This window comes from Mobula hypostoma, chromosome 2 (genome assembly GCF_963921235.1).
Source record: "Mobula hypostoma chromosome 2, sMobHyp1.1, whole genome shotgun sequence".
NCBI lineage: Eukaryota > Metazoa > Chordata > Chondrichthyes > Myliobatiformes > Myliobatidae > Mobula > Mobula hypostoma.
In genome coordinates this window covers 158,725,533-158,747,085 of record NC_086098.1, presented here as the reverse complement: position 1 = coordinate 158,747,085, position 21,553 = coordinate 158,725,533, and the positions used below count along the sequence as shown (strand labels likewise).

Here is a 21,553-nt window from a genome sequence, read left to right as displayed (position 1 = left end):
TTTGTATGTTTCTTCTTTGGAATTGATACTATCCCTAATTTCCCTTGTTAGCCATGGGTGCATTACCTTCCCTGGTTTATTCTATTTCCAACTGGGATGAACAATTGTTGTAGTTCATCCATGCAACCTTTAAATGCTTGCCATTGCATATCCACTGTCAACCCTTTAAGTATCATTTGCCAGTCTAACTTAGCTAATTCCCGTCTCATACCTTCAAAGTTCCCCTTCCCTAAGTTCAGAACCTTTGTTTCTGAATTAACTATGTCACTCTCCATCTTAATGAAGAATTCCACCATATTATGGTCACTCTTACTCAAAGGGCCTCTCACGACAAGATTGCTAATTAATCCTTCCTCATTGCTCAATACTCAGTCTAGAATGGCCTGCTCTCTAGTTGGTTCCTCGACATGTTGGTTCAGAAAACCATCCCGCATATATTCCAAGAAATTCTCTTCCTCAGCACCCTTACCAATTTGGTTCACATAGATCGAAGTCACCGATTATAACTGCTGTTCCTTTATTGCACGCATTTCTAATTTCCTGTTTAATGCCATCCCCAACCTCACTACTACTGTTAGGTGTCTCAGTTTAAGTCTCAGTTCAGTAGCCAATGGATGGATTTTAACATCTGAATTCACTTGTAGTAAGTAGCCTGTCATTTGCTGTATCTTTAAAATTAAAACAAATAAAGTTAAAGTAACAGAAACTTACCTGATGTAAACAAGGCCAGCTGTAGATATTCACGGGTTTCAGCAATAAAAGAGAAATAGTAAGTTAGCATATTAGAAACAGCATCATAACCCTCTTTAGCACATCCCATAATCACTCTTCCCCGATAGCAATGCACTCCAATTTATTTCTCCACTGCCCGCCATCCAACCGCTCCCAAACACCTGTTCCCGCGATCCACGTTTCACCACCTCCACAGCCCCTAATGTCTCTTCCTTCATTTTGCCAGCACAGTTTAACCCCCACTGTACATTTCCATTTGGCTATCCTTCCAAATCTAACCTCCATCCTTTCCCTCATCCCTTAATTACCTCCCCACCCATACCTGTCACTTCCTCCTCCTCCTCCTCATATCCTACAGGACCCCCTTCCAACCCAAACCCCCACAGGTACCTCCCCTCCATCCTCTTACTCCGCGGATCCCACAGGTCCTCCATCCACCCCATATATCCTCCCGTAGTTACCCCATTCCCATCCCAAGTCCTCACCAAAACAGGTGACCGCAGAGACTGATCACTGCGTCCTTGGCCGTGTCCAGACAGATGTTGCACTCGAACGTACTGTCTTGGCTAGCGTTCTCTCCGGAGGAGCGACCAGGGCCGGGACCTCTGTCCGCCCCAGGCGCCGCAGAGCCCGAACTCGCCATCCCCCTACCAGCACAACACGCAGACATCCGGCCCGTCACCGGAACGGACCGCACCTTAGCTACCACTCCGGGTGAGAAACCAGGTCCGTTTCCCATGCGAACACGGTCCGATGGAATGTTCCGGGTTGGAGCTGACCCATCACAGGTACAGCTGATATTCACCTTTTCATTTAAACATTCAGCTAACCGCGCATGGCCACTGTGTTTTAATGCAGATCACAGCAAGTAACCATTTGCGCTACGGAAATCGCATGCATAACTTGTATTTTTTTCATATGCAAGAACGGGAGCAGCTAATTTGTGCACAGCAAATAGCAGGAACTGTACAGGTACAGTACCTGGTATTATTAAAAATAAATATTTATACGGACACTGGGTTAAGGCTGTTAACCTCCCAATACTACAACTAATGCTATTTTGTACCCACCCAAGGAATTGGTTCCCCTAAAGTTGCTTCCCACGCTATCAGGTAACTAAGCTCTCCGTGTCAGAGCAAACAGCCAATTATAGATCTCTCTATTGCAGACTAAGTTGTTTGGAGGGGTTGGGGAGTTTTCATGTTAAATTGACAGCTATTGATATAGTTGGTAGAAAATAAAAGATATGTACTCATGGTGGTGGTACAGTCATCTGGATACGCATGTGGCTTCGGAGGCCGAAGCACACAGGCGGTTGCAGGTTGGACATGGACTGGCAGTTGCTAGAACAGATGCATACACAGCTTTGTGGCGTCGGTCTCGTGCACACATGAAATAAATACTTCAACTCATGATTTGGCTGGAATGTTGTCAACTGGAAAAAAAAAGACGTGGTTTCTTCAAATTTAGTGTGCTTGGAACACAGTCATTTTTTTATAGCCAATATTCAGCTACACCTCCAATCAATAAACAAAACAATGTAAGGGGGTTCAGCAAACAAAACCTTTACTTAGAAATGGTGCACAGTATATAGCCTCAGTGAGCTGCTTGCAATTCCCATGTGCAGAGATTTGTACTTAATTAGAACAAATCTAACAAATGCAGCCCCTGGTTAGTCAGGACATTGCCATTCCACTCAGTTTGAGTTGACAACAAATCTGTCAACTTCTCAAGAAATACAATTTCCAATTGTAACTGCTGGAAACGGCAGACAATTAGCTCTCTATGACTGAATTCCAACATTGGAGCACTATTGGAATGAAAACAGCAAGCAATTTTCAGTGTTTTTGACTAAATGGTCAACAAAAATAACCTGGATTGTCAATCCAGCCCATTCTCCAAATAAGTGCATCACTTAATTAGGTAATTGAGTTGTTCAGTAACTTTTGATTTTGGGTGGCGATGTAAAAGAACAGTTTTGTGTTGGTAGCTCATGTGACTAAGTCTTTGCTGATAATTTTTCCTGTTTATAGCTAACATACAAAACAATATTAACTACAATTTCTTCCTTTTTACCTATACTGTTTCTCACACACTATTAACGCTTTACACTTGCACCCAAATTAGGTAATTGTTTACTTCCACTAATAATCCTAAGAACTTCAAATCCAACATCATGAATGGCAGTGATGCTTCACTACCAGATGAGCTCAATGCCTTTTATGCTTGCTTTGAAAATGGGAATAGAACCACAGCTACAAGGATCACTGCAGCATTCAGTGACCCTGTGACCTCTGTCTCCAAGGCCGCCGTCAGGCTGTCTTTCAGAAGGTTTAACCCTCGGAAGGCAGCAGGGCCTGATGGAGTACCTGGTAAAGCTCTGAAAACCTGCATCAACCAACTGGCAGGGGTATTCAAAGGCACTTTCAATTCCCCCATTTCAAAAGGGCAACAATAATACCAGTGTCCAAGAGTTGCCTTAATGACTGTCATCCAGTAGCACTCACATCTACGATGATGAAATGCTTTGAGAGGCTGGTCATGGCTGGAATCAACACTTAACTCAGCAAGGACCTGGACCCACTGCAATTAGCCTATTGCCACTATAGACCTACAGTAGACACGATCTCAATGGCTTTCCACATGGCCTTGGATCACCTGGACAATGCAAGTACTTGAGTCAGGATGCTGTTTATTGACTATAGCTCAGCATTTAACACCATTATTCCTACAGTTCTGATTGAACAGCTACAGAACCTGGGCCTCTGTATCTTCTTCTGCGACTTGATCCTAGACTTCCTAACCGACAGACCACAATCTACGTGGATTGGAAATAACATTACCACCTCACTGACAATCAACATTGGCGCACCTCAGGGGTGTGTGCTTAGCCCACTGTTCTACTCCCTCTGCACCCACGACTGTGTGGCAAGGCATAGCTCAAATGCCATCTAAAAATACAACTATTGTTGGCAGAATTTCAGATGGTGACTAGAGGAGATGCAGGAGTGAGATATACCAGTTAGTTGGGTGGTGTCATAGCAACAACCTTGCACTCAACGTTAGCAAGACCAAAGAGCTGATTGTGGCCTTCAGGAAGGGTAAGGTGAGGAAAAACATACCAATCTTCATAGAGAGATCAGAAATGGAGAGAGTGAGTAGTTTCAAGTTCCTGGTTGTCAATATCTATGAGGAGCTAATCTGGATTTAACATACTGATACAGCTATAAAGAAGACAAGGCAGGAGCTATATTTCATTCGGAGTTTGAGGAGATTTGGTTTGTCAACTAAAACACTTGAAAACTCCTACAAATGTACCATGGAGAGCATTCTTACTGGCCGCTTCACCGGCTGGTATGGGGGTGGTGGGGGGAGAAGAGATACTGACCAAGATTGAAGTAAGTTGCAGAAACTTGTAAGATTAGTCATCTCCATCATGGGTACTAGCCTCTGTAATATCCAAAATACCTTCAAGGCGTGGTGCCTCAGAAGGACCCCCCACCAACCAGGATATACCCTCTTCTGATTGTTACTGAAAGGTAGGAGGTACAGAAGCCTGAAGGCTTCTCAGTAATTCAGGAACAGCTTCTTCCCCCGTCATCCGATTCCTAAATGGGTATTGAACCCATGAACACTACCTCACTACTTTATTGCTGCAGTATTTATTTTAGGTTAACTATTTAAAAGACGCATTTACTGTAAGTCAATTTTTTCTCTATGTTTATCATGTATTTCATTGTACTGCTGCTGTAAAGTTAACAACTTCACAACACATGCTGGTGATATTTTAGCTGATTGACTTTTTAAGTGGTCATTCAACTTTAACTGAAGTAATCATATTATTGGATACTATTAAATGGCCCACTGTGCCCCACGTGGATACTGCTTAGAAAGCATGCACATTTAAATTGTTTTCTTCAGAAATTTCTGGATAAGTATGGCAAATACAGATAAAATTTAATTAGAGGATTTCCAAATTTTCTTACTAGGATATACCATCATATTTTGTAGTGCAGTTGTGTCCAGGCCATGGTCCCAACCATAGTTCTGTCTAAAAGTTAATGGTGGGTAATAAATGCTGGCTTTTACAGCAATATTCAAATCCCAAAGAAAAAAAGACATGGCAGCAAAATAAATGTATCTGAGAGTCAAAAGACATTGCAGAGAAAAACAATGCTGAGAGAGTTAAGATAGAAATATATATCCAATCTGTAAATAGGGGGATTGAATAATTATTATTGGAAATTTCAGACAGCACCACTGTAACCCACCCAACTAGCCAGAGGAAACGATTGGAGAAAGGACTGCGTGGCTGAGTTGGACAATTCCAAATGACGAGGTAGCACAGTTATATAAAGAGGGTGGTCTCATTCTGTGCTGTTATTTCCAATCATCATCTGTCATTTTGGAACAAAAACTTACCTTTGGGTCACTGCTGTACGTTTAAGGATAAACAGAACAATGATGTGCAAAGTTTATGAGTAAATATCAAAAGGGAAAGTTGGACTCCTGTACAGCTAGAAATAGTGGAAGAATCTGTAAAATCAGCCAATGTTTTGTTTTCTTCAGATAAAGACAAATGTTTGTACGTGGTTCTTGATGGGCTACTCTTGACTCATTGCTCAAAGGCATCTATTCACCAGCTGCAAACTCTAATCCAGACCGCTGATTAACAAGAAATCTTCCAATATGAGTATTGTATTCAGATTTGACTTCCTTGAAGTCCGGGACAATGGTGATACTTGTTCGTTTTGTTTTTGAACAGAATTTATTGGCCAAATGCTATTTCAAATAATTGGTAACCAGCTTTGGTTCACCACTCCCCTGTTCACAATCTAACAGGAAACATAACAAATTAAACATCTTAACCTGCTCATTACAGCTTTCCTCTAGATTGCAAAAGCACCGTTCAACAAACTTAGTTGCTCAAAGAGAAAGCTATTCTATTGTCGGTCTGGTGACAAACTGCCAAACATAAAGATTAAAGCAGTCATGAAAGTGTGTGAAATTTATCTTGCATTTAACGGTCACTTCAGAATCAAACTCCTTGTGTAGGGTTTAATGGTGCATTTAAGTTAATTGTAATTTATTTTGTCCCACTATTGCATTTAGACCAAAATTCTGCTCACAAAAGCCAACAAGCATCACTGAGAAGAGTCAGCTGAAAGTGCTGATATATTTGCTATGTGTAACCTGAAAGACTGGCTGCCATCCACTGTATACATCAATGCTCCAAATTTAATACAATTTTTCAGGTGCTCTCTCAGACTCCTTTCATCCATTTTCTAATGATACAGACAGATTTGACTTATTCAGGTTGCCCTTCCTCTTTGGGGGACTCGAACTGTGCAAGCTGTGGGTAACAAAATGAAACTAATTAGTGCATTGCCAAATATTTCCACAGCTGATTTCTGCAACAGAGCTATATTATCAGTTATCCGGTGATAAACCTGGATTCTCTGCAATGCTCCTTGTAAGATAGATTAAGGTCAGCCAAACCTCTCCCCAGATCCCCTGTAAAATAAGATAATGCTACAAAAAGAACACAAAGTTCAAAGTACATTTATTACCAAAGAATGCATACATTATACAACTGTGAGATTCACCTCCTTACAGGAGTCACAAAACAAAGAAATACAAGAGAACCCATAAAATAAAAGACCATCACTCGCCAAATGTGCAAAGGGTAGCACAGGAGCGTCTACCCTGTTTTGAATCGGTGGACTGGTCTGTAGTCAGGGATTCATCTTTGAATCTGGATGAGTATGCTGCAGTTGTTACCGACTTCATTAAAACCTGTGTGGATAAGTGTGTGCCTACAAAGACTTACTGTACATTCCCAAACCAAAAGCCGTGGATGAACCAGGAGGTACGTCGTCGGCTGAAGGCTAGATCTATAGCATTCAAGTCTGGCAACCCAGGGCTGTACCAGAAAACCAGGTATGATTTGCAGAGGGCTATTTCAAGGGTGAAGAGACAATTTCGAATGAGTTGGAGGCAATATCAGATGCACGGCAACTCTGGCAGGGTCAACAAGACTTCCTACAAAGCAAAACCCAATAGTATAAATGGCAGCAATGCTTCACTACCAGATGAACTCAATGCTTTCTGTGCACGCTTTGAAAGGGAGAACACAACTATAGCTGTGAAGATCCCTGCTGCACCTGATGACCCTGTGATCTCCGTCTCAGAGGCCGATGTTAGAATGTCTTTAAAGAGAGTGAACCCTCACAAGGCGGAAGGTCCTGATGGAGTACCTGGTAAGACTCTGAAAACCTGTGCCAACCAGCTAGCGGGAATATTCAAGGACATTTTCAACCTCTCACTGCTACGGGCAGAAGTTCCCACTTGCTTCAAAAAAGGCAACAATTATACCAGTACCTAAGAAGAATAATGTGGGCTGCCTTAATGACTATTGCTGGGTAGCACTCACATCAACAATGATGAAATACTTTGAGAGGTTGGTTATGACTAGACTGAACTCCTGCCTCAGAAGAACCTGGACCCATTGCAATTTGTCTATCGTCACAAAGGTCAACAGCAGACACAATCTCAATGGCTCTCCACACGGCTTTGGACCACCTGGACAACACAAACACCTATATCAGGATGCTGTCGTCAACTATAGCTCAGCATTTAATACCATCATTCCCATAATCCTGATTGAGAAGTTGCAGAACCTGGGCCTCTGTACCTCCCTCTGCAATTGGATCCTTGACCTCCTAACTAGAAGACCACAGACTGTGTGGATTGGTGATAACATATACTCCTTGCTGACGATCAACAATGGCACACCTCAGGGGTGTGTGCTTAGCCCACTGCTCTACTCTCTGTATATACCTGACTGTGTTGCTAGGTATAGCTCAAATACCACCTATAAGTTTGCTGATGATACAACCATTGTTGGTAGGATCTCAGGTGGTGATGAGAGGGCGTACAGGAGTGAGATATGCCAACTAGTGGAGTGGTACCGCAGCAACAACCTGGCACTCAACGTCAGTAAGACGAAAGAGCTGATTGTGGACTTCAGGAAGGGTAAGACAAAGGCACACATACCAATCCTCACAGAAGGATCAGAAGTGGAGAGAGTGAGCAGCTTCAAGTTCCTGGGTGTCAAGATCTCTGAGGATCTAACCTGGTCCCAACATATCGATGTAATTATAAAGAAGGCAAGACAGTGGCTGTACTTTATTAGGAGTTTGAAGAGATTTGGCATGTCAACAAATATAGTCAAAAACTTCTATAAGTTGTACCGTGGAGAGCATTCTGACAGGCTGCAACACTGTCTGGTATGGCGGGGCTACTGCACAGGACTGAAAGAAGCTGCAGGGGGTTGTAAATCTAGTCAGCTCCATCTTGGACACTAGCCTACAAAGTACCCAGGACATCTTTAGGGAGCGGTGTCTCAGAAAGGCAGGGTCCATTATTAAGGACCTCCAGCACACAGGGCATGCCCTTTTCTCGCTGTTACCATCAGGTAGAAGGCACACACTCAGCGATTCAGGAACAACTTCTTCCCCTCTGCCATCTGATTCCTAAATGGACATTGAACCCTTGGACACTACTTCACTTCTTAAAAAAATATTTAGCATTTCTGTTTTTGCACATTAAAAAAAATCTATTCAATATATGTAATTGATTTTTAAAAACGCAAACAACAGGAATTCTGCAGATGCTGGAAATTCAAGCAACACACATAAACGTTGCTGGTGAACGCAGCAGGCCAGGCAGCATCTCTAGGAAGAGGTGCAGTCGACATTTCAGGCTGAGACCCTTCGTCAGGATCTTCTCCCCCTCCCCCTCCAACTTTCAAATCCCTTACTCACTCTTCCTTCAGTTAGTCCTGACGAAGGGTCTCGGCCTGAAACGTCGACTGCACCTCTTCCTAGAGATGCTGCCTGGCCTGCTGTGTTCACCAGCAACTTTTATGTGTGTTACATAATTGATTTACTTGTTTATTTATTATGCTTTATTTTATTTATTATTATTATTTATCTCTCTGCTAGATTATGTACAGGTCACCTTCACTAATCCAGCACCATTGGGACCTGAGGAGTGCTGGATGAGTGAAAATGCCAAATTACAGAAGGATCACATTAAGCATAATCAGTGCCGGATTATCGAAGGAACTGGATTACAGGTAGTTGGATTAGTGAAGGTCGATTGTATTGCATTGAACTACTGCTGCTAAGTTAACAAATTTCACGTCACATGCCGGTGATAATGAAGCTGATTCTGAAATGTGCAGAGGGAAAAAAAAACACCGTGTTTGACTGTTCTTTTTAAAGTGGGTTCTCTTGTGACTCTTTGTTATGTGGCTGCCTGTTCAGAGATGAATTTCAGAGTTGTATAGAGTATATATACTTTAATAATAAATGTTCTTCAAACGTTGACAAATTACTAAATAAAAATTTGTGTTTTATTTAGAATCGTTTAAATTAATAAATGTATGTATTTAGAATTATTAAAAACTTTAAATGTAAATTTAATTCACATTGTTGATTTGCCTCTTGGTGACATCCAGGCAATGAATGTTTGGAACTTTGCTGTCGATATGCTACTGCAGTCAGTGTGGCCTATACATTACTTACTGTAGTGAAGGAAGGAAAAGAGACTGCTGGTGGTGGTGGTGGTGGGGAGGGAATAACCCTTGTTTGCAACAGTCCACAACCATCCCTATGTCCTGCTATCTCCCATAGTCTTTACAGTATATATGCAGGGTTGCATGGTTGGAGAAAGTTACAGAGGATGTAAAAGATACAGTTATGAAGGGACTTATGTACTTCATTTAAAATTACATTTGTGTCACTGTAAAGGTATTTTGAAATCAAACTGTCAAATTCCATGCGCAGTATTCCTCTACCTTCTCAAATGCATTCAAGAAAGGCACCAGTGCTGACCTTACCAACAGTAAATACCTCCAGCGAATTAAACTCATAATTTTATTGTGGTTATTGCATGTATTGTTTTGAGATTGATTCTCAAGGTTGTTATAGCTGGTTGGGGGTGGTAATGGGGACAAGCTCCCACTACCTATTAAATGCTCCCAATGGTGTGCACCTCAAATAGCCTCTGACAACCAAGTCTAGCTCCCAGAATTCATGTGTGGCTTAGCTACTAAGCCCAGCAGAACAGTTTCTACTGACAGGAGAGGCATAAGCAGGTTTCTGGCACCTTAAAACCAATCACTTTGGGCAGATGGGGCTCATCAGCCATGGCTGGCAGCTCATCTAGGAGAAGGAAAACTCTGATCTCAAACCTCTGCTGCCTTGTGGCTATACCCACTCATGGAGAAGGTTTTGCAAGTAAACCCAGAGGGAAACATCCAGAGCTGGAGTCCCTAAGGCAGTCCTACATTGTGTTCAATGCCGACTGGCAACTCCTGCGACACTGCTGGTACCAAACTGTGTCAGTCTCTGCCGTTCCTTTGGGTTCATCAGTTGCGTGGAGAGGGGGAGCTTGCTCTCCATATTGTATTACCTAGGCTTGTGTATCTAGACAGCTAGCATGCAATATTCATGGTCAACTCTGACCAACGGAGACCTCATACTCAGATGTTCTGAGATTTAATTCATTTTCAGTCAGGAGTATTAGTGTAAATGCTTTAGGAAATAGGCGGTAGATTTGAAAGCAAGGATAATTATCTCCAGACTATGGTCCAAACCATGTGAAAATTGGCAAAGAAACAGGGATAAATATGTGGCTGGAGGGTTGGCAGGGGAAGAGGTCCTTCTCATATGACAATGATCCAGTACTGCATTGAGACAAGGCTCTAGCTAAACATGGAACTGACCAAGCAGGCCAGAATATCATTATTCTACCTGCAATTTCTACCCAGGTAGAAATGACAATAGAAAGAAGAGACTACAGTTGCCGTATATCTGGAGCTACACACAAAAAGCTGGAGGTACTCAGAGGAACACACACAAAATGCAGGAGAAACTCAGCAAGTCAAACAGCATCTATGTAAACGAATAAACAGTCAACATTGCCGTCCAGGACCTTTTGTTAGGTCTCTGATGAAACCCAGTCCTGATGAAGAGTCTCGACCTGAAAAGTCAACTATTCATTCCTCTCCAGAGATGCCATCTGATCTACTGAGATCCTCCAGCATTTATGTTTTGCTCTGGAGTACCAGCAACTGTATGAGGAACCCGCTGGGTCAAGCAGCATCCATGGATGGAGAAAGCCAGTACTGTCCTAAGGATAATGAAGGAAATAATACATTGGCAGGCAATCTTTAAGAATCATTGTATTTCCAGTCCAACAAGGAAGGAAACGTATTGAACTATGTTCAGGAAATGGGGTAAGGTAAGTGGACGTATTATTATACAGAATCATTTCAAGGGATGCCATATAATGAGAGGTATTACCTTGGCTTTTAATTCCTTATTCTCCTCCAGTAGGGCCTCATATTTCTGTCTCAGTTCTGTCACTTCAAGTCGCAGTGTTTCCACGTCTGCAGTCTCGGGGCCTGCTGATCCTAAATGCTGTTTCAAAAAACTAACAAGTTAAGGAAATGCACAACGCACCTATTAATACAATGAAACTGTAACAGCATCCCACCTGCATGATGTGTGAAATTGCTCGTTTGGTAGACTCAGTAACCTAATGAGTGAGCTAATCTAATACTGCAAGTCAGTACTAATGGAATATGAAAATATACTTATTCTGTATACAAAATGTAAAAATGCCTCTGTACGTTACTAATCATAATCAGTTCACCTGCATGAATTATAGGAAAAGAGAAAAACTGAAGATAAAAAAAATCAAAACACAATAAGCAAGACGACAAAATTAAGGAAATCACCGCCTTTTCTACAAGCAGGAGATTGAGGAGAAAACCCCTTTGTACATGGAGTGCATTAGGGAAACATTGCTCTTTTTTTTGAAAAAAGGAGATAGAAAGTAGGTGCAGGAGTAGGCCATTCGGCCCTTCGAGCCTGCACCGCCATTCAGTATGATCATGGCTGATCATCCAACTCAGAACCCTGTACCAGCCTTCCCTGCATATCCCTTAATCCCTTTAGCCACAAGGGCCATATCTAACTCCCTCTTAAATATAGCCAATGAACTGGCCTCAACTGTTTCCTGTGGCAGAGAATTCTACAGATTCACCACTCTCTGTGTGAAGAAGTTTTTCCTCATCTCGGTCCTAAAAGGCTTCTCCTTTATCCTCAAACTGTGACCCCTCGTTCTGGACTTCCCCAACATCGGGAACAATCTTCCTGCATCTAGCCTGTCCAATCCCTTTAGGATTTTATACGGTTCAATAAGATCCCCCCTCAATCTTCTAAATTCCAACGAGTATCAGCCTAGTCGATCCAGTCTTTCATCATATGAAAGTCCTGCCATCCCAGGAATCAATCTGGTGAACCTCCTTTGTACTCCCTCTATGGCAAGGATGTCTTTCCTCAGATTAGGGGACCAAAACTGCACACAATACTCCAGGTGTGGTCTCACCAAGGCCTTGTACAACTGCAGTAGTACCTCCCTGCTCCTGTACTCGAATCCTCTTGCTATGAATGCCAGCATACCATTCGCCTTTTTCACCATCTGCTGTACCTGCATGCCCACTTTTAATGACTGGTGTATAATGACACCCAGGTCTCGTTGCACCTCGCCTTTTCCTAATCGGCCACCATTCAGATAATAATCTGTTTTCCTGTTTTTGCCACCAAAGTGGATAACCTCACATTTATCCACATTAAATTGCATCTGCCATGAATTTGCCCACTCACCTAACCTATCCAAGTCACCCTGCATCCTCTTAGCATCCTCCTCACAGCTAATACTGCCGCCCAGCTTCGTGTCATCCGCAAACTTGGAGATGCTGCATTTAATTCCCTCATCCAAGTCATTAATATATATTGTAAACAACTGGGGTCCCAGCACTGAGCCTTGCGGTACCCCACTAGTCACTGCCTGCCATTTTTTAAAAAGTGGGGTTACATTAGCCACCCTCCAATCCTCAGGAACTAGTCCAGAATCTAAAGAGTTTTGAAAAATTATCACTAATGCATCCACTATTTCTTGGGCTACTTCCTTAAGCACTCTGGGATGCAGACCAACTGGCCCTGGGATTTTATCTGCCTTTAATCCCTTCAATTTACTGAACACCACTTCCCTACTAACATGTATTTCCCTCAGTTCCTCCATCTCACTGGACCCTCTGTCCCCTACTATTTCTGGAAGATTATTTATGTCCTCCTTAGTGAAGACAGAACCAAAGTAGTTATTCAATTGGTCTGCCATGTTCTTGCTCGCCATAATCAATTCACCTGTTTCTGTCTGCAGGGGACCTATATTTGTCTTAACCAATCTTTTTCTTTTCACGTATCTATAAAAGCTTTTACAATCAGTTTTTATGTTCCCTGCCAGTTTTCTCTCATAATCTTTTTTCCCCTTCCTAATTAAGCCCTTTGTCCTCCTCTGCTGAACTCTGAATTTCTCCCAGTCCTCAGGTGAGGCACTTTTTCTGGCTAATTTGTATGCTTCTTCTATGGAATTGATACTATCCCTAATTTCCCTTGTCAGCCACGGGTGCACTACCTTCCTTGATTTATTCTTTGGACAGATGGACAGACAGCCCCTTCATGTAGAGAACAGATAGGGTGCAAAGCACAAATTCTCTCTAAAGATAGTGGAAACAAAGCCCCATTACTGTGGACAGGGAACTGGATTCAAACAAACACTGCTTGTAGTTAAACTCTACTTAATGTTGCCTGAAAGGTCTGGGATAAAGGATACTCCATTGCATTATTAGGCTTCTCCGGCTCCTCGTAGAGAGCAACCAGCACTGAAAAATAAAGCATATTCCATTTTGTATATTTTGCTCAAAGGCTGAAGCAACAAATACATTAAATGACACCACTAAGAACTGATTTCTTTTCTAATAAAGTAAATAAGATCATAAGACACAAGAAATATAGACATTAAGAAAAAGGATGTGCTGGAGCTTTTGAAAAGCATTAAATTAGATAAGTCGCCAGGACTGGCAAAGCAGGAGATTGCTGAGCCTCTGGTGATTTTTGCATCATCAATAGGGATGGGAGATGTACCACAGGATTGGGGGTGGGGGGGGGAGGGTTGCAAATGTTGTTCCCTTGTTCAAGAAAGGGAGTAGAAATAACCCAGGAAATTATAGACCAGTGAGTCTTACTTCAGTGGTGGGCAAGTTGTTGAAGATCCTGAGAAGCAGGATTTATGAGCACTTGGAGAGACGGGGGAAGATATTGCTGAGCCTCTGGCTAGGATCTTTATGTCCTCATCGTCCACGGGAATGGAGGATTGGAGGGAAGCAAAAGTTGTCCCCTTGTTCAAAAAAGGTAGTAGGGATAGTCCGGGTAATTAACGACCAGTGAGCCTTACGTCTGTGGTGGGAAAGCTGTTGGAAAAGATTCTTAGAGATAGGATCTGCGGGCATTTAGAGAATCATGGTCTGATCAGGGCCAGTCAGCATGGCTTTGTGAAGGGCAGATCGTGTCAGGTAGTGTAGTGGATGTGATCTACATGGATTTTAGTAAGGCACTTGACAAGGTTCCACACGGTAGGCTTATTCAGGAAGTTAGAAGGCATGGAATCCAAGGAAGTTTGGCCAGGTGGATTCAGAATTGGCTTGCCTGCAGAAGGCAGAGGGTCGTGGTGGAGGGAGTACATTCGGATTGGAGGATTGTGACTAGTGGTGTCCCACAAGGATCTGTTCTACTTATCGTGATTTTTATTAACGGCCTGGATGTGGGGGTAGAAGGGTGGGTTGGCAAGTTTGCAGACGACACAAAGGTTGGTGGTGTTGTAGATAGTGTAGATTGTCGAAGATTGCAGAGAGACATTGATAGGATGCAGAAGTGGGCTGAGAAGTGGCAGATGGAGTTTAACCCGGAGAAGTGTGAGGTGGTACACTTTGGAAGGACAAACTCCAAGGCAGAGTACAAAGTATAGGGCAGGATACTTGGTAAGTGTGGAGGAGCAGAGGGATCAGCGGGTACATGTCCACAGATCCCTGAAAGTTGCCTCACAGGTAGATAGGGTACTTAAGAAAGCTTATGCGGTGTTAGCTTTCATAAGTCGAGGGACAGAGTTTAAGAGTTGCGATGTAATGATGCAGCTCTATGAAACTCTGGTTCGGCCACACTTGCAGTACTGTGCAAACACGAGGAAATCTGCAGATGCTGAAATTTCAGCTGTGAGGAGGATACTAAGAGGATGCAGGGTGACTTGGATAGGTTAGGTGAGTGGGCAAATTCATGGCAGATGCAATTTAATGTGGATAAATGTGAGGTTATCCACTTTGGTGGCAAAAACAGGAAAACAGATTATTATCTGAATGGTGGCTGATTAGGAAAAGGGGAGGTGCAACGAGACCTGGGTGTCATTATACACCAGTCATTAAAAGTGGGCATGCAGGTACAGCAGGCGGTGAAAAAGGCGAATGGTATGCTGGCATTCATAGCAAGAGGATTCGAGTACAGGAGTAGGGAGGTACTACTGCAGTTGTACAAGGCCTTGGTGAGACCACACCTGGAGTATTGTGTGCAGTTTTGGTCCCCTAATCTGAGGAAAGTCATCCTTGCCATAGAGGGAGTACAAAGAGGGTTCACGAGATTGATTCCTGGGATGGCAGGACTTCCATATGATGAAAGACTGGATCGACTAGGCTGATACTCGTTGGAATTTAGAAGATTGAGGGGGGATCTTATTGAAACGTATAAAATCCTCAAGGGATTGGACAGGCTAGATGCAGGAAGATTGTTCCCGATGTTGGGGAAGTCTAGAACGAGGGGTCACAGTTTGAGGATAAAGGGGAAGCCTTTTAGGACCGAGATTAGGAAAAACTTCTTCACACAGAGAGTGGTGAATCTGTGGAATTCTCTGCCACAGGAAAAAGTTGAGGCCAGTTCATTGGCTATATTTAAGAGGGAGTTAGATATGGCCCTTGTGGCTAAAGGGATCAGGGGGTATGGAGGGAAGGCTGGTACAGGGTTCTGAGTTGGATGATCAGCCATAATCATACTGAATGGCGGTGCAGGCTTGAAGGGCCAAATGGCCTACTCCTGCATTTATTTTCTATGTTTAACACACTTAAAAGTTGCTGGTGAACGCAGCAGGCCAGGCAGCATCTCTAGGAAGAGGTACAGTTGATGTTTTGGGCCGAGACCCTTTGTCAGGACTAACTGAAAGAAAAGCTAGTAAGAGATTTGAAAGTGGGAGGGGGAGGAGGAGATCCAAAATGATAGGAGAAGACAGGAGGGGGAGGGATGGAGTCAAGAGCTGGACAATTGATTGGCAAAAGGGATATGAGGGGATCGTGGGACAGGAGGCCTAGGGAGCCAAATTGAGAGGCTCGAAAATGAATCCTAAAGCCAACTGGAGTAAGTTGGTGGCAGAGACACGTTCCAAGAAAGGATATATGGCTGTGATAGCGAGTCTGAGTCAAAGTGTGGTCGAAAAGTTGAAGAGCCAAAGAAATTACAGCTGGGGAGCAGTGAGAGATGGTTTCACTGAACTCCCATCGAAGAGAAGATTTAAACTTCTTCAGTGTAGGCATCACCGGAACAGGCTTCGCAGTAGTGAATTCCTGCTGTGTTCACCAGCAACTTCTAAGTGTGTTGCTTGAAATTCCATCATTTGCAGATTTCCTCGTGTTTGCGTTTTTAAATTCCCTATCACAGCCATATATCCTTTCTTGGAACGTGTCTCCGTCGCCAACTTACTCCAGTTGGCTTTAGGATTCATTTTCGAGCCTCTCAATTTGGCTCCCTAGGCCTCCTGTCCCATGATCCCCTCATATCCCTTTTGCCAATCAACTGTCCAGCTCTTGGCTCCATCCCTCCCCCTCCTGTCTTCTCCTATCATTTCCGATCTCCCCTTCCCCCTCCCACTTTCAAATCCCTTACTAGCTTTTCTTTCAGTTAGTTCTGATGAAGGGTCTCGGCCTGAAATGTCGACTGTACCTCTTCCCAGAGATGCTACCTGTCTTGGAGTACTGTGTCCAGTTCTGGTCACCTCACTATAGGAAGGATGTGGAAGCATTGGAAAGGGTACAGAGGAGATTTACCAGGATGCTGCCTGGTTTAGAAAGTATGCATTATGATCAGACAGTAAGGGAGCTAGGGCTTTACTCTTTGGAGAGGAGGAGGATGAGAGGAGTCATGACAGAGGTGTACAAGATATTAAGAGGAATAGATAGTGGACAGCCAGTGCCTCTTCCCCAGGGCACCACTGCTCTATACAAGAGGACATGGCTTTAAGGTAAGGGGTGGGAAGTTCAAGGGGGATATTAGAGGAAGGTTTTTTATTCAGAGAGTGGTTGGTGTGTGGAATGCACTGCCTGAGTCAGTGGTGGAGGCAGATACACTAGTGAAGTTTAAGAGACTACTAGACAGGTATACGGAGGAATTTAAGGTGGGGTGTTATATGGGAGGCAGGGTTTGAGGGTCGGCACAACATTGTGGGCTGAAGGGCCTGTAATGTGCTGTACTATTCTATGTTCTATATCTGATTATGGATAGTCAACATGGCTTTGTCAAGGGCAGGTAGTGCCTTATGAGCCTGATTGAATTCCTTGAGGATGTAACAAAACACATTGATGAAGGTAGAGCAGTGGATGTAGTGTATATGGATTTCAGTATGGCATTTGATAAGGTTCCCCATGCAAGGCTCATTGAGAAAGTAAGGAAGCATGGGATCCAAGGAGACTTTGCTTTGTAGATCCAGAATTGGTTTGCCCACAGAAAGCAAAGGGTGGTTGTAGATGGTTCATATTCTGCATGGAGGTCAGTGACCAGTGGTGTTCTGCAGAGATCTGTTCTAGGACCCCTGCTCTTTGTGATTTTTATAAATGACCTGGACGAGGAAGTGGAAGGATGGGTTAGTAAATTTGCTGATGACACAAAAGTTGGGGGTGTTGTGGATAGTTTGGAGGGTGTCAGAGGTTACAGTGCAACATTGACAGGATGCAGAACTGTGCTGAGAATTGGCAGATGGAGTTCAACCAAAATAAGTGTGAAGTGGTTCATTTTGGTAGGTCAAATTTAAAGACAGAATATAATATTAATAGTAAGACTCTTAGCAATGTGGAGGATCTGAGATGTTGGAGTTCGTGTCCAGAGGACACTCAAAGCTGCTGTGCAGGCCGACAGTGTTGTTAAGAAGTTGTATAGTGTGTTGGCCTTCATCAACCGTGGGACTGAGTTCAAGAGCCATGAGGTAATGTTACAGCTATATTAGACCTTAGTTGAACCCCCTCGGAGTACTGTGTTCATTTCTGGTCACCTCATTACAGGAAGGATGTGGATGCTACAGAGAGAGTGCAGAGGAGATTTACAAGGATGTTGCATCGATTGGAGAGTGTGCCTTAAGAGAACAGGTTGAGTGAACTTGTCCTTTTCTCCTTGGAGCGACGGAGGATGAGAGGTGACTTGATAGAGGTGTATAAGAAGATGAGAGGCATTGATTGTGTAGATAGCCTGAGGCTTTCTTTCCAGGGCTGAAATGGCTAACACGAGGGGGAATAGTTTTAAAGTGCTTGGATAAAGGTAGCAAGGGGATGTTAGGGGTAAGTTTTGCTTTTACACAGAGTTGTGAGTGCGTGGAATTCACTGCCAGCGACAGTGGTAGAGATGGGTACAATAGGGTCTTTTAAGAGACTCTCAGACAGGTACATGGAGCTTAGAAAAATAGAGGACTCTGTGGTAGGGAAATTCTCGGCAGTTTCTAGAGTAGGTTACATGGTCGGTACAACATAATGGGTCGAAGGCCTGTAATGTGCTCTGTGCTATGTTCTATAAGAGCAGAATTAGGCCATTCAGCCCTTCAAATCTGCTCTGCCATTCCATCATGGCTGATTTATTATCCCTCTGTACAGTATACAGAATTACTCAAAGCTTTATTTGTCACATGTACATTGAACCATACAGTGAAATGCATCGTTTGGATTAAATCAAATCAGTGAGGATTGTGCTGTACAGCCTGCAAGTGTGGCTATGCCTGCAGTGCCCACACAGCATGACGACTCACTGCTCTAACTATACATTTTTGGAACGTGGGGGGAAACTAAAGCTTCTAGGAAACCCACATAGTAACTGGGTGAACACACACACTCCTTAGACAACGGTGACAATCAAACGTCAGTCTTATAACTGATGCTGCAATAGTGTTACACACTTGAAATGCAGCCAAGATTGGAGGGGCAACTGCTTCAAATGCAATTTCACAAAATCCTGAAACACAGACTCTTCCAGACTTCAGAGGTTACAAGGGGCCTGGGTGCGTGTTAAAATAAAGGCATCTGTTAGTCTTGCGAGACCATGGATCAGCGCCTGGAAAGTCTTCACTCTCCAGGGCGCAAGCCTGGGCAAGGTTGTATGGAAGACCGGCAGTTGCCCATGCTGCAAGTCTCCTCTCTCCACGACACCAATGTTGTCCAAGGGAAGGGCACTAGGGCCGATACAGCTTGGTACCAGTGTCGTCGCAGAGTGCTGTGTGATTAAGTGCCTTGCTCAAAGCCACAACACGCTGTCTTGGCTGGGGCTCGAACTCACGACCTTCAGATCGCTAGTCGAATGCCTTAACCACTTGGCCACGTGCCCACACGGGTGCATGTTAACACTTCTTAATAATATATTAAATAGACTGCTGTGTAATATTGTCAATCTTGGATGCTGATGAGAAAGTAAGAACACCTTTGCAGATATCTCTCTTCTTCACAACCAGATATTAAAAGGAATAGCTCTCTGTGACAAGGGTGAGGAAGCTGGCTCACCAATAATTCTGCTACATTCATCAAAAGCACCGTCTCCAAGACCCACATTTGTGTGTTTGACTTTTAACAAAGATGCAAAATTGTTTTTATTTTTCTATTAGATTCATACCCAAAATCCCTCCATTTAAAAAATTACTCATCTCCATTTCCTCAAACTCGAGCAAGCCATGTTTTGACCATTCAATACACACTTGCTGAGAATTACGAAAAACAACAAAACACCTGCTGGCAATTTTCCATTTCATGTTGGTTAATTTCATCTCATACCAACATATCTGACAATCTAAAACTATCTTCAGTTTTTACCTTTAGTAAGTGCATCCAACACTCCGCTTTTTTCTAAATATCTTCGGAATTGTTCTCTTCGAGAATCGCCAGCCTAGTGATGATAATGAGGGATGCATATCTCACATATAGTTACACCCACAACCATTTCACTCCCTGCCATCCAACCCCTTCCTTCAGCACCTACCTCCTCACCAATCACATTACCTACCTCCTAACTTCTCTTTAAATATCCTCCACTTTATCTATTCCACACCTTTCTCTCTTCAATGCTATCTCTACATTCTGTAACTTTTAAACCTCTATCCCATCCCTCATCCTTCTAATGCCTTCTACACCCCTACCATTTCCTGCCTCTACCACACCCTCTACTCTCTGCCGTCATCTCCTTTACACAGTGCCACATACTCCCTCCTGTCCTCACCTCACCCCTGCACTCTTCTTCAGCCACTCTCCTCCTCCCCTTCCACTTGTCCCTATACCCTCTCCACTCCTCCTCTCCCTTCTTTCCTCTTCTGCCGTCCACACTCTACCCCATCACCCTTCTGCTTGTTCCCTGCCCCACCACATCTCCACATTGCCCCTCCATTCCACCTCCCCACAGCCCCTTCCTTATCTTGCCCTCTCCTACCCCTGACCACTCCCCAATCCTCTATCCCACCCCAACCGTCTGCCTCAATCCCACCACCGATACCTCAGCACTCTTCCTCTCTCTCTCTCTCACCCACCCACCCACCCCTACCCCTGACACCCCTCCTCAGCCCTCTCCATCCCTTCCTTTGCCGGTGTCGCCCGAGTCCCCGTCGGTGCCGCCGCGAACGCTGCCTCCTCACCCGGTAATGCGCCATCTTCCTCCTCTGCCGGTAACGTCACCGCGTTCCAAGACGCACCCGCGGCATCGCGACTCCACGTTTCCATGACGACCGGAGGAACAACGCAGGCGCAGAAAGCACAACACAGTCCCGGGAACACGATCGGAGCAGACCGTCGACCAACACAGTCACGGAAAACGAGCAAAGTCCCAGTGACCCAGTACAGTCTCGGTGTCCAGTATCAGTGACCAGTACAGTCTCGATGTCCACAATAATCTGAGTGAAACAACACAGTCCGAGTGACGCAGTACAGTCCCAGTATGTAACACAATCCCAGTGACCCAGTGCCGTCTCGTTGTCCAACACAGACCCACTGCCCCAGTAAATCCCCAAGGGTCCAACAGAGTCCAGTGACCCAGTACAGTCCGGGAGTCCAACACAATCCCGGTGTCCCATACAATCCCACTGTCCCAAACAGTCCTAGTGTTCAACACAGTCCCAGTGACCCAGTACAGTCCCGGTGTCCAACACAGTCCCAGTCGCCCAGTACAGTCCCGGTGTCCTACAGAGTCCCAGTCACCCAGTACTGTCTCGGTGGTCATCACAGTCCCAGTTACGCAGTACAGTCCTGGTGTCCAGTACAGTCCCGGTGTCCAACCCAGTCCCAGTGACCCAGTACAGTCCTGGAATACAACTCAGTCCCGGTGTCCCATACAGTCTTATTGAGCAATACAATTCCACTGACCCAAAACAGTCCCGGTGTCCAACACAGCCCCAGTGACCCACTACAGTCCCGGTGTCCAAAACAGTCCCAGTCACCCAGTACAGTCTCGGTGTCCAACAGAGACCCAGTCACCCAGTACAGTCCTGGTGTCCAACACAGTCCCAGTGACCCAGTACAGTCCTGGTGTCCAACACAGTCACAGTGACCCAGTACAGTCCCAGAGTCCAACACAGTCCC

At 44.2% G+C, this 21,553-nt stretch overlaps 2 protein-coding genes across 2 annotated transcripts in view; both read right to left on the bottom strand.

The window, feature by feature from the left end:
* Positions 1-3,321, bottom strand: part of rnf185 (ring finger protein 185) — a 46,424-nt gene extending 43,103 nt beyond the window's left edge. Inside the window, exons 1-2 of the mRNA XM_063040927.1 lie at positions 1,218-3,321; positions 712-730 (exon numbers count right to left, since the gene is read on the bottom strand). Of these exons, the coding sequence (XP_062896997.1) occupies positions 712-730; positions 1,218-1,471 (273 nt within the window). The 5' untranslated portion in view covers positions 1,472-3,321. The remainder of the gene's footprint in view (positions 1-711; positions 731-1,217) is intronic.
* Positions 3,322-5,952: 2,631 nt separating this feature from the next.
* Positions 5,953-20,691, bottom strand: mycbp (MYC binding protein). Its single transcript, XM_063040928.1, has 5 exons — positions 20,614-20,691; positions 19,802-19,874; positions 13,483-13,531; positions 11,106-11,235; positions 5,953-6,085 (listed from the first exon to the last, which is right to left on the bottom strand). Exons 1-5 carry the CDS (start codon positions 20,626-20,628, stop codon positions 6,041-6,043), a joined length of 312 nt encoding a protein of 103 aa, XP_062896998.1. The 5' UTR covers positions 20,629-20,691; the 3' UTR covers positions 5,953-6,040.
* Between the last annotated feature and the right edge of the window lie 862 nt (positions 20,692-21,553).